The sequence below is a fragment of the Amblyomma mixtum genome, chromosome 9, assembly GCF_055824585.1.
Source record: "Amblyomma mixtum isolate Tamu chromosome 9, ASM5582458v1, whole genome shotgun sequence".
NCBI classification, from domain to species: Eukaryota; Metazoa; Arthropoda; class Arachnida; order Ixodida; family Ixodidae; genus Amblyomma; species Amblyomma mixtum.
In genome coordinates, this window is record NC_143020.1 from 28,544,636 (window position 1) to 28,560,232 (window position 15,597).

Consider the following 15,597-nt stretch of genomic DNA (forward strand, 5'->3'; position numbering starts at 1 on the left):
GGAATGAGGGGCTCGTTATGACACACATGACGAAAGGTAACAGTTAGCTTCCGTCACATATGTCACAACGAGCACCCCTGTTCCCTTGTCTGCTCATCAGCTTTGTTAAGGAAGCGATACTATGTGTATTGTTTCCATCATCTGAAGGAGACAAGTTGAAATGAACAAGACCTGCCACGCACACGAACGGCGCACAGTATGGAAGGCTCGGAGCAATTGTTCACGCCAGATGCATTTCTAATTTCCTGCACTTAGTTCGCATCTGAAAGATTGTGAGCAATTAAACGCAACACTACATTGGCACTAACATCTTTTAATGCAATAGCATTTTGGTTGTTGTCTCACAAAAAAAATTCCGTCTTCTCTGTCACTTAATGCCCTGATTGATCGAGACAGATCTTCCGACATTGTGACGTCATAACAACCGGTCCAGGAAGGCGGGTAAAACCGGGCTACCGGTTCGTCACAACCTGCCCAGTATGGCAGGTTGCAAATGACCCTCTGGATTGTCAGCAACCTACCTACCATCTCACAGTCGTGGAAGGGATTAAATGATTGATCGAGATAGGTCACGTGACATTGTGGCTTCATCACTACGTTCCCACCGCGGCAGATGGCAGTCTAGTGGCAAATCTGAGGACACCCGAAATGTGGAAGTTGGTCCGCCCCCAAAAATTCCAAAGACATCCAAATTTTAAGGCGGAAGCCTTTAATGTCTCATCGTTGTAAGCAGGAGCTGTCGACAGAAATGTCACGCTTTTCAATTGGTCGAAACGGTCGTGACGTCACAGTGCGCGAATTTCAAACGGGGCCAATTGTACTTTGGCTACTAACTATGCAAACAATTAAAGGGATCGTACAGTGAGGCTCCAAGTAAGTTTGACTGAGATTAGTTAATTGCTTACTTAACTAATTGGGCTAATTAACCTTTCTAGTCAGACCAGATAAATAAATAAAACCGAGTAAGAAATTGGCCAAGCTTGGGAATCGAACCCCGGTCTTCGGCGTGAGAGACGAGCATGCTATCCACTCCGCCATGCCAGCTCGATGGTTTGGAATGAACAAAGGTGCGTCTTATAGTGAATACGGTGTCTTCGTTCATTCCCATCTTCCTCCCTTCCCGTTACGGCGAGGTTTAGGTGTCCACCGAGATATGAGAGACAGATACATTTCCTTTCCTCAAAAACCAATTTATCGACGAGCAAGGCGTATTTGTCCGCGTTTCAGATTGGTCCAAATTGTCGTGACGTCACCGCGCGCGAATTTTGACGGGTGTCTACCGAAATATGTGAGAAAGTTACTGAGCAAATTCCTTACCTCAAATACAATTTTCGATATGTGAGACAGTTAATGTTGTTGTTGTTGCTGTGACTGAGAGAAGGATGAAGAGGAAATTGCACGGGCCTGCTACTGGCTCGAGCCAAGCCACCACCGCTGCCACGTGCAGATAGAGGAGAGTTAAAAGATCAGAGGAAAGTTAATGCGTAATTTCCTTTCCTCAAATACAATTTTCATTTCCTTCATTACGGTCCCTCTTTCTTCTTTCATTCACGCTTCCTCCCTTCCTGTACGGTGTGGTTCGGGTGCCCACCGATATGACAGAGAATTACTGCGCCATTTCCTTTCCTAAAAAATCGTTGCGTTCAAAGGGCAAGGCATCGCGCCGAACGGGTGGTGGCGTTCCGTGGACTCCCTGGCAGCGCTACAACACGCTGTCGCGTTCCACTCCTAAAGGCGAAGATTAAGCGTCATTAATTGGCAGTTAATTATTGCACCAACAATATGTGCAGTGAACAATCGCGTAGCAGAATGCAGCACTCAGGCTTTCGCCTTTCACCACTTTAGCCGCTAAAGTACCTCGTAATTTTTAGATATAGAGCAGCCCCAGAAATGAATTAAGGCGGATTAGTGAAGATTAGTGGGTGCGACTATTATAATCCCTTGTGATAATCCAATGGAAGGTATGCGAACATTCTAGAAGGTGATGACCTATTCATACCATATAAGAGCAATGGAATAGGTTCCAACCAGGCTTTTAGCGTGAACATCTCAATAATGACTTAGACACTTACTCTAGTCACCATTGCTGGCAACCTAAATGCTGTAGTATTTTCTTTTTAAACATGTGGTTAAAAAGGCCCCCAAAATTTTGTAACCTGCACCGATTTCGGTAATTTTGTCAGATCAAGAGAACAAGACAAATTCCAGAAAAAGATACGTTTTGTAGCTCAGGCCTAGTCTTGGCTTAGCTCCTGGTAACTGTTGGACACGACCAGTGACATTTGGAATTGAGCTCTATCGCAGTGGAGCGTACCGGTTTCATCTTTCCAGCCTAGATTCACGTCATGAGGAACTTCGTAATAGGTAACCACAGTGACGATGTCTGCTCTGCCTAAAGCATCAGCCACCAAACGGTTTCGTTCGATACTACTGCGGAAACTAAATGCTTACACTTTACAGGTATAAAGGAGCCTAGACTGGTTTATGCTCGCCTCCTTGAAGCGCGCACCTCCGATAGAAAGATGGTGTTGCAGGTACACGAAGACCTTACGCTCAACCTGGAAGGAGCGTCAGTGGCTGTTCCTCGACTACGCTTTCTTGGGCAGGGAAATGGTGATTCGGTAGCACACTTGGTAAGCGATGCAATCACACTTTCATTTGCAAGTATAAGCTTTCCCCGAAATACGTTGGTCACCGCACTCTATTTGTGGCTGTGAATTGCGGAACGTATTGAATCGCTAGTGGTCAAAGCTCTCTCAAGCGTGAAGATAACTCGTCTCCTCGCCCTCATAGCGCTTATAGGAGTGCCAGAACCACAGGAGTCCCACTTCTTGGCCCACCACTGGATCGTGTGGCCTGTTAATTTCTGACCAACACTGCGCTTTTTGTACTTGCTGATGATGTGAAACGTTGCAAGAGGAGGCACTCTGGAAAAAGCGAAAATATAAACGCTTAAGTCTGTAAAGAGTGTGCGGTGAGGGGCTAGTTGGTTTGTCTCTCTCCTGTGCCTTGTCCCCTGCTCAGTTTTATGTTTTGTAATCATAAATCAGTGGATTTCAAAGCCTTCTCAGCTATAATTATGAGAAGAAAGTATATTGATGCAGGACATGTAACCTGAAGAATAGATTAGCTAGGGTTCGTTAGAGCAACCTAGTCGGTTTCGAAAGGAAAACGTAATTAACAGCGGCAGAGTGTGAGGTAAAGAAGGAAGGTGAGCTCAGGAAACGGCGGGTAGTCGTGGCCGATATAGCAGTGGGCCAGTTGGACATTATAGGGAAAGGTTTTGCCTTAAAGGTGACGCAGTATTGTTGATTCTGATGGATGGGTAATGCCAACTGGAAGCAAATGGAACGTTTTCAAGCCTGACCGATTGCGTCTGCTCTGCACCAGCAGCAGCCGCCATATATAAGCAAATTTCCTGATTTAACCTTTCCACCTAACTTTGTGAAGATGATGAAATCTGAAGACCATTTTTTTGGCAGATTTTCACATTGCATTTTTGATCAGAAAGCTCATGAATAAGAGTCACGAGACGAAATTACATGCGATTAAATTCTAAAATTTTGAGGACAACTGATATGCGAGCTGCTCAGACCCGTTTAGTGTGCAAAAGTTTCGCAAGTCCCTATTTTCTAGCCTCTGGTAGAAAATATATTCTACCTCTCTGGTAGCGAGGCTCCTCTCCTTGCATTCCCTCGAGATTTTTCTCTCCCGCGTCTCGTCGAGTAGGCTCCGCAAGGGAACATCGCCCTTCCTCCTCCGATGTTAGCCGGAGGCGTTTTTGTCTGGTGGAGTGGGTCACATGTCGCCCGCCATGGTCCCGCCTTGAAAAGAATTCTTTTGTGTTTTGCTATCCGGTCTCATTCAGCGGGGGAGGGGGGGCGGCTCTCCTAATACCCTCTCTATTTTGCTCTTTGTGTCTCCTACCTGTGTTTCGTCGCGTTTTTCTTCTTTGTCCTTCCTCTCCACAGTTGCTTGGGTCGTGGTCGTAGTCGTCTGGAGCGAAGTGTCGTCCGCAAACCGCCACATTCTTTACTGTTGTGTCAGGAAGACCGATTAGTTGGAGCGAGAGACGACTGAACTCATAATCTCCTGGTAATCTGTGCTGGATCGTGGTTCGACTCCAATCGCTGCATGCGCATCCAACGATGAAACAGCGTCGTTGAATATTCTCCGCACCCTAAACGATCGAAAGGCGCGATCGGCTTGACAACCTAAACTTGTTAGCGAGCGCATCCTTTAGTATATCTGTTTGTCAACCCCAGTTAGCGAGCCACCTTTTCATTCCTTTTTTTAGGCCTCCCCATCTTTTCACGACCTGAGGGGCGGGAGTCAGTTTTGTTCGAAACGCAAGGCGAAGAGCGGATCCGGCAACCGCCCGTTTGCTTTTCTCCGTGTATGTTTGTGTTCTGTGTCTTTTCTCTGCTCCTAAGCTCACGTTGTTCAACGCAGCCAAGGTGTAGACAAGATGCACGAACGATATGCGGTGTGCGTGCGAGGTAAAGGGTCTACTACACATGGCACGGCATACGAACAGAACACACTGAAGCATACATGAACTGGCACAACTAACTAAAACCTTGTTTTAAGGGGCTTGCATGGAGGAAAAAAAAACTGAGGAAGAAGCGCGCACACAGAGGGCTATCTTGTGCCGTGATCACGGAGGGGGGGGGGGGGGGCGACTCTCTTCGGTTTACTATTTTTTACTTTTTATTACTAGGGTTCAAGGCTGTCGCCGGACGCTCCCTTCTCAGTTTTTTTCCTTCGTGCGGGCTCGTAGGCATGTGCCAAAACGGAAGGCGCTGACGAGCAGACAACGCGACGCCCCGACTACGCCCACCCTTCGCCCGACAGTCAGAATGACGCACCAATGGAATGCCTTTAGCGAAAGCTTTCCGTATGTCGTCAAACGAGCCAGAGTAGAGGACGAGGACGTTTGCTTGTGGAAGGAAAAAACGAGCGGGCTTTGATTTGAATTTTTATAGCTTTTATGGGCGCGCATGGCTCTAATATTTTGCAGAGGCTATCTTCGATGCCTCATCTAAGCAGTGGGCTTGTTTTTAAAAAAAATTCCAGACCCTGGCCAGTAGCCCTTCAAAAACGTTTTGTAGCGAGCATTTTGCTTGAAATTAGGGGTGTGCGAATATCAAATTTTCCGAATACGAATCGAATACGAATACTTAGTTCCGAATATCGAATCGAATATCGAATAATCAAGGAAATACGCATTTAACCACTGCAAAACATTTATTTGAGCTTCCAAGAACATCACAGTTCAACTATCAATAACTAAATGAACACAAAAGGTGCGTGTGGTTGCACAGAAAGTATTGAAGTCTAGAACATTATTTTTAGAAGAGTGGAATTTTCACAGAAAATGGCTAGTACACAGCACTGATTGAATCTAGCATGCCACCAGCGCAAAAGCGCGTTGCTGGGATGAACTTTAAAGGTCGTTGTGAAGGAAAACCAGCTGCTCCACATGGTCAAGCAGGAGTCGTTCTCTTCTAGCTGGAACGACTTCTCCAGCCACAGATAATTTCCTCTCACTTGGCACTGAAGTGCCAGGTATTGCGAGGTACCTCGTGCACAGCTTTTACTATACCAGCTTCGCAGGTATAGCCACAAAGAAGCTCACAAGCACTGTCAGCTATGGCATGGTCCAACATTACGCATGGCTCCGGACGCCGCCATGTTGTTATGTCTATGTCAAATGGACTTGCGCACCGAAATTTACGCCGGTGCTCGCAATAAAATATTCGGCTTAATACGAATATTCGCATGGAATCGAATAATCGAAACAACCCGAATACTTAGATTTCGAATCGAATACGAATAGCAAGAATCTAATATTCGAATTATATTCGAAAATTTCGAATATTCGCACACCCCTACTTGAAATGCGTTCCCAAAGCACAACATATCCCCTTAGTACCTGCTCCCTGTGTGTATATGAAGTTCATTGTTCGCCGTGCGACTGTTTTGGCTATGGATGGCTCAGAATGGGCACATGTCTACTATACTAACGCTTCAGATTGCAAATAAATACTTTATTAAGGGGTGAACGTGATGCAGCATAAGGGTTTTGATATTTTCAGTACAACGGAGAAGAGATCAACAGGCAACTGTTTCAAGACAGCAAACGCTTGGCAACAGTTTCAGTCAAAATGAATGGCAATAGTGTCGAAGTGGTGAGTTGACGGGAAGTTCCGTTTTTTGACTGCATATAGCTCCTCGTGCTGAATTCTGCCGTAGAGGTTAATCATGGCCTTATGTAGCTTTGCAATTCTGTGAAAAGGCCTTAAAGAAAAGCCTCCTTTTTTGAACAGTTGATGTTTTCGACTTGAAAAACGAGAGACAAACACTTTAACGAATACGACTTTTTTCTTTTTTTGTCTTCTTTGTTGCGTTGATCTCTTTTTGAGCTATGCTTTGCTATAATACTCTTCTGCCAGCTATTTTTCACGTGTGCTCGAAAATAAGGAGCAAATGGTTGATGGAACAAAAGCGCTAATAACAAGGCTGAGACTTGTTGAAGGCAGCGATATAAGTCGAGGCCATTATAACAGAGGACTTTCACCGGTAGTGGATGCTGCTCGGCACGTGATGATAGCTGAGGTGATTGATCGAGGAATTCAAAATACAAAATGATATACACTTTACCCTTCTCGTCAATGAGTAAAATACAAAACTATTCGAGAGAACGGCAGTGAAGGATGCGAAATGTGTAAAGTGACAGGAACTCGTAGAAATCCATGGTGAACTTCTGCTGTTTTCCTTAGAGAAAACAATTTGTTAAATGATGAAGAACTCACATCTTGATGCTCACAAAAGTTTGCAGAAAAGAAATGCATGACCTCTTCTTACCCGCTGCAGCTGCTAAGTTTTATTTATTCTGAAAGTGGAGAGCATCACGAAATGCATTTAATGGAACCGTGTGAAGTTCGCGCACTTTGTAGGTGAGGAAAAAGCATTTCAAATCCATGTAGATAAAAGAATCTGATCAAACGAAATAACTGTTAGACTATGCAGAATGAATTCATTAATACTGATTAGATATTTTTTATGGTCGTTATTGCAGGGATGTCACGATATTATTAATGCAAATTTTTTGTAGTGGATTATTCCATTTCTCATTTCTTGCTTACAAATAAACTAAGCAGGAAGCTCTAAGTATTTTGTGAAATTACTGATATTTAACATCGTCTGAAATAAAGACAAGCAATAAACGATAAGGAGATGGAAGTTTCAACGAGGAGAATGAACTCATACATTTATTAAGCTTGGGCATTTGTTACAAAAAATTTCAGCAGAGCAGATATAAAAGATACACAATGTTTCATGAAAGCAAGACCTTGCTTTGAAACAATGTAAACGTGTGTCTTTCACTGGTAAAGCACAAATAAACGTGCCCCGCCGCGATGGCTCAGTGGTTACGGCATTCGGCTGCTGGCCCGAAAGACGCGGGTTCGATCCTGGCCGCGGCGGCTGAATTTCGATGAAGGCGAAATTCTAGAGGCCCGTGTGCTGTGCGATGCCAGTGCATGTTAAAGAACCCCAGGTGGTCGAAATTTCCGGAGCCCTTCACTACGGCGTCCCTCATAGCCTCAGTTGCTTTGGGACGTTAAACCCCAATAAACCAAACCAAACAAATAAACGTCACAATTCTCGAGCACGGGTCTTTCAAAATGCAGCCGAGAAGTCTTCGCGTTTTCGATGAAGCAATGAGGGGCCCCATGATAGGTGTTTCCCCGAACACCTATAGGTAGAGAGTTTTATTTCCGAAACCACGTGCTGCGAAATAAGTTTTTGATTCAAATACGCGTTATTGTGGGCAGGGCGAGAAAGATTTACTATTCGACTGTTTAAGCAACATTTTGAAAGTTGCACTATTAGTTAAAGATTTAGATTTTCCTCAGTAATGATCCTTGTTGTAGTTGTTGCAATGGCAAAATAGCTACCCGAACTGAAAACTGCGCCTTCATTGTAACCAGTCAGAAATTCGTGCACTATCTACTGCGTTAAAATTTCTCATATTTGTTTTGCTGGCTGCCTTCCTTAAACTTTGTTCACAGCGTCATTATAGTGGTCTGTGCCGTCATAGTGGTCAGTGCCGTCATGGCCTGTGTATAGTGGTCGGTGCCGTCATGGTCTAGCGGATGTGGCATTTCGCTGCCATGAAAAAGATTAATAGTTGGTTACCTAGCCGCAGCGAATCCAGTTTATTTCGGCTGAAATGCAAACTTCTGCTGAACAGGCTCTCCCCATAAAGTACCTTTAGCGAAGGAAGTGCTATTAGCCACCCCTGTGTGAGGCTTTTGAAATCAGTTATATGTTAATAATCTGTGCGAAATATTGTTGCTCTACGTAGTCACATTCATCCCACAAGCAGCATCTTTAAGGAATACTGCACTTAACGGGAACAAGTGAAGCGGATTGACGTACAAAGCATGCCATGAGCTTCAGCTTCATCTCAGATTCAGCAAGTTTTCAAACTTGCCTAATTTGTTTCAGGAAGGTGTGGTGGGACCGAGCGAGAGAATCGCACCAGCCCCAACAACGGAACGTTCAGAATCCGGCTTGGTCCCATACATGATCTACGAGATTGAGCAGAAGGAGATGGACGACGAAGCGCTTTCATTCATCGAAATTGGTATGTTGGAAACAGAACTTTTATATAAATTTGTGGACAGAAAAGGAAACGCTTTAAAAACTATATTTTTGCGCTGTGGCAAGCCCATGAGCTAGATGACATGAAAAATGCATTGACATGGGAGGCCTAGCGGAAGGGCACTTTCTGTGCCATTGGCCGCTTGCTTGTCTTCTATACCGTAATAGTAACCGGGGCCACCGTGGGATCGTGCTTAGTGAAAATGAAAGATATGGCGGATGACGTGACAGTAGGGGTGGTTACAAACGGGTTACGCACAATGAAATGCGTGCCACCGCGATAATTGAGACGGTGAAGTGGACACTGTCGCGGAGCTTCACATCCACCGGTCACGTGGACATGCCCAGCGCTATGAGCGGGTGTTGCTGTTTTGTCTCATGTCTTCGTGGGTTCAAGGTCGTTGTACTCTCGGGTGGTCTGGGCTGGGGACAAGGAAGGGAAAGGGGCAGCTCGTAAATCAATCAATCAATCAATCAATCAATCAATCAATCAATCAATCAATCAATCAATCAATCAATCAATCAATCAATCAATCAATCAATCAATCAATCAATCAATCAATCAATCAATCAATCAATCAATCAATCAATCAATCAATCAATCAATCAATCAATCAATCAATCAATACTTTATTCAACATCATCCGGATGTTGGGTGCACCGGCAAAAAGCAGTGATGAGGCTTGACGAGGTCGATAGAGGCAGTTTGGTAGTGGCACACACATAAAAAAACCAAGTTGATACAAAGAAGATCATGGATTAACATTCGAACATTGAGGGCATGAGGTAGTTGATACAAACCAAGTTGATACAAAGAAGAACATTGATTAACATTCGAACATTGAGGGCATGAGGTAGTACAGTTATCAATCAGTTGTTCGTCAACTCCGATTCATCATTTAATAAATGTGGGAGAGTGAAGCGCAACATTTGACAGCCATAATTTGTGCGCGTCCTAGGTAACAACCATTTCAAGCTTGTTCTAGTTGAATACATAGAATGTTTACACTGTAATCTTGACTGTTGTAACATAAAAGAGTTGTTTTTAATGACGCTTACCTTGTATCGTTTGCGAGGTAACGTTTTGTATAACTGAGGAAGTGGGATGTTGCCTAGTTCTTCAAAAATTGGTGTATAATGTTCGAGTAAAGGAGCGTTCACAATATTTCTAACAGCTTTCTTTTGTAAACGATGCAAGCGGTTGATGTTAGCGAAAGATGTGGTACTCCTGACCAGTAAACAGTAATCAACAACGGAAGAAAAATTGCGTTATACAGCATTCGCTTTATATGCTTTGGCATGAAATATCTCAGTCGACATAAAATGCCAACGGCCTCAGACAGTTTGCTAACCACAAGGTCGACGTGATCGTTCCAAGTCCAATTTCCATTAAAAAGGACACCAAGACTTTTGACAGTTGGAACTAATTGAATAGATGATTATCCCATCCTAAGAAAAAGTTGTGGCAGCAAAGTCAGTTTATTGCGAGGTCTAAAAAGCACGGCTTTTGTTTTTTCAGTGTTTATTTTTAAGGAGTTAATTTTGGACCATTCATGTAGAGTGTAAGCAATCAGCTTACACTCAGCAATCTGCTTACACATGGCCAAGGAGCACGGGGGGTGCTCACCGGGAGCGATCGGTCGAAGCAAGGATGACGATGAACACTCGCACCTCTACCGGATCTTAGGCGGCTCCAAGCCGAAGAACGGGATATGACAGATGCGATGACGCACGTTTTGAGGTCATCGGCCTAGCGCAAGGGCTCTGTCCCAGTCCACTTCTTGATTCTGCGTCTTGCCTTCCGTAATAATACTATTTACTGCGCGAGCAGCGTTAAACTCTTTTGGCGAAAAAACTAGCCGGGAGATCATACGATGTGATTCGAGTGAGTGGGTGAGTGAATAAACTTTATTGGATGATTAGTTGTTGAACTTGCCTCACGTCAGTCTTATCGATGGTCAAGGCCCCTATTTCAGTGCTCCGCTGGCTACCCTCAAGCCTGGTAGATCTTCTGATCAGGAGGATCTGGTGGATCTGGTTGTTCTGGTGATCAGAAGGAGCTGGCCAGCAGTGCTTCTCACTGATCTCTATTGTTATTGATTATAGGAGGTTCTGTGTTGTAAGATGTAAACTCCCATGTCATGTGGCACAGGTTGAGTGTTGACCCGCACCATGGGAATATTGTCGCAAGAGCTGTGGAGTATAGTTTATGTAAGTTTATGAAGGTTACATCTGTAGCCTACGCAGATCGGTGGCCTCTTCAGTCTTTAAAGGGGCACCGCGATGATTTCCTCAGTACCAGTTAATATCATTAAATAGATTCATCATGCTTTTCAGAGACCAGAGCAAAAAGAATTATTGAAATCTGAGCATGCAAACGAAAGTCATTCCACTCTGAAAATTCGAAATGAAAACTCGGACGAAAACGCATTTCACTCGCCCATTTCACTCACCCAGTGCCCAGATTGGGCGCTAGCAATCAGAACCGCGCCTAGCGCACACCCAGCGGAAGCGTGCATGCAGTTGTTGCTTTGTCGGGGCTGTAGACAGCCGCGAATTTTGACGGCGTCTTGCCCCCGTGTACGCGGCACCATAGTCAGGGCAGGGGTTACTAACAACAAAGGAAGCTCCCCGAAGTTTCTTTCTTTAGTCGGATTGGAAGGCTGTCGGCAGTAGCCCCCCTCCCCCCCTAACTCGACTCCCGTCTCCTGTTCGGCCTTTCTCTTCACAATTTTGGGCAAGGTGCGTGGACTGGCTTTTTTTTCGCTGCCGTCTTGGTATGGTCACGGCCGGTCTCGACGCGCTCGCTTTCTGGTTTGAGCCAACGTTTTTTGAACAGCGCTGGCCGCCACGAAGGTTTGAAGCGGAATGGAAAGTGTCGCCCCTAGCTGTATTCTTGTTAGTTTTCGTTCGCTTTCCCTGCTTCTTTCCAGTTTTTGTGGCATGCGAAAAGCTTTGAGTACTCAGAGACATAATATTTTGGATCCATCTCGCAAGTATACAGGAACAATATGGAAACTGGACGCCCAACCAATGAGAAAGGCAGCGCCCTATCTGGATGCCACCTCATTTCCGCTGCAGCAAATAGCCGCCGCGTTGCGACACCATCGGCTCGAAACAAGCATTTCTAGAGAAGATTAAAATATCAAATATTATGAGTTCGGTGATCTCATTGCACGTTCAGGACTCACATTGTCCTTTACTCTGCATACAAAGAATAAACACCCCATGCTTTATCTACGTCGCAGGGCACCTTTCATTCTCCGTGGGGTGGCGGGATGACAAATCTGCTTTACCAGTACTGATTGTTCACCCGGCCAGTTGTTTAACAGTAACAAGCGAAAGTCGAACAAACTGCCGCACAGCGCTGTGTGACCAAGCGGAGAGGTGAAAGGGGATGGAACGGCAAGCAATGTGTGCGCATGTGAGTATTATCGCCTGCTTCATCATTTCACTTGGACATGCTGCTGCACAGCTGCTTGTTGAATGCTCACGTGATACTGTTAAAGAAGTGGCCGGGTGTGCATTTCGTTTTTACATTGATCGCCTTTCTACTGTCTTTAAATTCAATTTATTTTTCGGTATTTTGTTCCGATTCTGTGTGGGTTTCTGGTTGGTGAATGCTTATGGAGGGTGGTGGGCTCGCCTGACTCCTTTGCAGAGGGCTCGTATTCACACGGTACAGGTTGTTGGGCTGAAGTGGGTGGTGGCTGGCGCTTTCCTTCACACGGGGAGACTTCACACGCCACCGTGTTGGATGCAAGTCGCTCTAACGACCAGCTCGATAAAATCTGTGGCTATCTATGTGTGCGGAGCAGCCACCCCTCAGTGTCCCCGGCGTATCGGTGCACATCCAGTGGGTGCACCTCCATTGACCTACCTTTAAATATGCATCTTCCACGCACGAGCCCCCACTCATCCGGCCCTCATCCGCCCCTCATCCGCCGCCCATCACCTACCTCTAATCGCCAGAAGTCTCCGCCCACCAGAAGCAGACGGCGAAATTAGATTCCAAGACGGAATGGGAACACGATCATTGTAAAAGCGAAATGTAAGACCAGTATTACTACCGCAGATTTCTCGCATCACATCGTATGATCGTCTTTGCATTGTGCCTGTTGAAAGTGATTGCGGTGCCTGTCATTTGCAGCGGTGCCGAATGACAGCGAGAGGCGGGGGTGTGCCATGTAGTGAAGAGAACACCGCAGATGTTCTGGGCATTTTGGCAGCGAAGCATTTCTTTTCTGCAGTAGGGCAGCACAATGAAGGAAGAGAAACTTATTGCAAGAATTCTTTGTTGGTTGCAAGTGTGAAAGACACCAGTACCTTGCACAGCAGAAAAAAAGTGACAGGAAAGGCGGGGCAAAACCGAAGTGGTTGAAACGCTCTGGCTAACAGCTGAACGAGAAAAGAACAATTAATTGAAGAAGGTTATTAGCTGAAGAGCGGTTGTCCTTCCTTTTGGAAAGAAATATATTTGCTTGCTTTTTGGACAACTACTGTTAATTTATTTACTAAAAACCATTTCACCATTTCATTGACTCTTTGTTGGATTTTGCTTCGACCTCCTTTAGCCATTAGCCGTAAGTATTAGGTACGGAAAGAAATTTTAATTAATCGGCTTATAGTTTGAAATGAATATGCACATTGCTTGCATTTTGTTGAGTGGAACACACAATATTGTATACTACGAAAGGACGAACTAGGAAATATTGCTAATACTTACGTTGCAGGCAAGGATTATTTCGTAGCTGCCAGGAAATACGGAGCCGAAGAAACTGTTCCGGAGGAACTTACTGTGGAAGCTTTTTTTATATTGGACAGAGTCCATCGTCGTCATTTTAACAATACCAAGGAGGCAATTCTTTACGTCTGCATAATGCTGAACGCAGTGAGTATGAAGTTTATGGTTCAAATTGAACGGACCGAAAGCCCACCTACATATGGAAAGTCGGTAGATTTTCTCACCTTTCTGCTGGAAAAAAGAAAGCTGAAAAATTTATTTCGTAATCTAAAAGTTTAGATTTTTGCGTAACGGTGCAAATCGTTTGATATTCAGCCGGCCTGCGATTAAAACTACTGCTGGACACTGCTTTCAGGCGCGAGCCTTGTTGAAATGTGAAAATGTAAGGGCTATTCGGAGGATTTAAGAAATGCTTTTGCAATTGTTTATCAAGCGCAAATAGCCGAGAAGAAAGGGAAACAAATATAGCCGAATTATCGCCTACCGTAGTGACAAAAAGCTCACGAAAAGTGAAACGTCCAGCTGAATGGGCACACATCGGAGTTTGATGAAATTTGAAACTTCATTATGTTGAATTCAGCCCCACGCCATGTGGCAGAAGGAGACAAGGCACGGTGTGAACTGAGGCCCCCTTCAGAAATGCACACATTACTCACCTTTGCAATAAATGCACACAGAGTTGATTCTATGGACATCTAGGTAATAATTGCGAGCTTATTCGAATGGCGTATACTGTACGCAGACCAAACCCGACACTGTTTGTTCCCAAGATCCACTACAGTTTTGTGCAGTTCTACCGCCGTGCTCGGCGTGTAGCCTGGTTACGAGATGCCAACCTTGCATAAGGTTGGCAGTACCTGTCAAATAAAAAAAAAAAAAAATAAAATTGAATTTCCTGCCATCATCGATCGCAACTTTTCTTTTGTTTTAACGTGACAATTCTTCCGCCTTTGCTCAGCCTTGTTGAATGGACAAAAGGTTTGATTCGGTTCGTAGCACATGAACAAGAGGTTTTGAAAGTAACTGTAGGCCAGACAGAACTAAGCTTGCGGCGTTGTCAGCATGTGTTGTACAAATGGCTGCTGATGTCCACCGGAACGAGTGGTATGCTATGCTTCTCAAGATATTTTTACACATTTTCTTCCTTTCATATTGCCTCATTTTCTTCACTGTTCTATGGTGGCCGCCTTTCGTTATATCAAAGCCCTTGATGGCACCAGCACTGTTTGCGTCTCTCCGGAGCATTCTTCTCTCGTCATGTTTTCTGCGCGCTAGTCGGTATTTATAGCTTTCCTTTTGTACAGTCAGACTGCCCTAGAAAGCGGGAAAATACAGAGCGAGCTCCTTCTTTCTTTCTTTCTTTCTTTCTTTCTTTCTTTCTTTCTTTCTTTCTTTCTTTCTTTCTTTCTTTCTTTCTTTCTTTCTTTCTTTCTTTCTTTCTTTCTTTCTTTCTTTCTTTCTTTCTTTCTTTCTTTCTTTCTTTCTTTCTTTCTTTCTTTCTTTCTTTCTTTCTTTCTTTCTTTCTTTCTTTCTTTCTTTCTTTCTTTCTTTCTTTCTTTCTTTCTTTCTTTCTTTCTTTCTTTCTTTCTTTCTTTCTTTCTTTCTTTCTTTCTTTCTTTCTTTCTTTCTTTCTTTCTTTCTTTCTTTCTTTCTTTGTTTCTTTCTCTCTTTCTTTGTTTCATTCTTTCTTTCTTTGTTTCTTTCTTCCTTTCTTTCTTTCTCTCTTTCTTTCTTTCTTTCTTTCTTTCTTTCCTTCCTTCTTTCTTTCTTCCTTTCTTTCTTTCTTTCTTTCCTTCTTTCTCTCTTTCTTCCTTTCTCTCTTTCTTTCTTTCTTTCTTTCTTCCTTTCCTTCTTTCCTTCTTTCTTTCTTTCTTTCTTTCTTTCTTTATTGCTTCCTCAGACACAGTCCAAGAGGGGGCCGAGTCTAAAGGCGACGGAGCGCCTGACAAGGGCCCCGGCCATTTGCACAATGTACATAAAACACAACTAGCATTACAAAGTTCGGTGAAGCAGCTCTAAAGCAAGCAATTAAATCACTACATTTATTTTAATCGCCTGGAACACCACAACATCGCTTTTTGCCCCACAAGTAGCCTAATGTTAAATTGATTTTCTCCTAATTAGCCGGGGCCAAATATTTTCGAACTTTGTATAAGATATAACCAATAACGAAACGTAATATC

At 44.1% G+C, this 15,597-nt stretch overlaps 1 protein-coding gene across 1 annotated transcript in view; it reads left to right on the plus strand.

Annotated features, from left to right (window-relative positions):
- Nucleotides 1–15,597, plus strand: part of LOC149328611 (venom metalloproteinase Antarease-like) — an 82,343-nt gene that overhangs the window by 44,322 nt on the left and 22,424 nt on the right. Inside the window, exons 2-5 of the mRNA XM_089562296.1 lie at nt 2,535–2,633; nt 6,099–6,191; nt 8,515–8,653; nt 13,404–13,561. Of these exons, the coding sequence (XP_089418422.1) occupies nt 2,535–2,633; nt 6,099–6,191; nt 8,515–8,653; nt 13,404–13,561 (489 nt within the window). The remainder of the gene's footprint in view (nt 1–2,534; nt 2,634–6,098; nt 6,192–8,514; nt 8,654–13,403; nt 13,562–15,597) is intronic.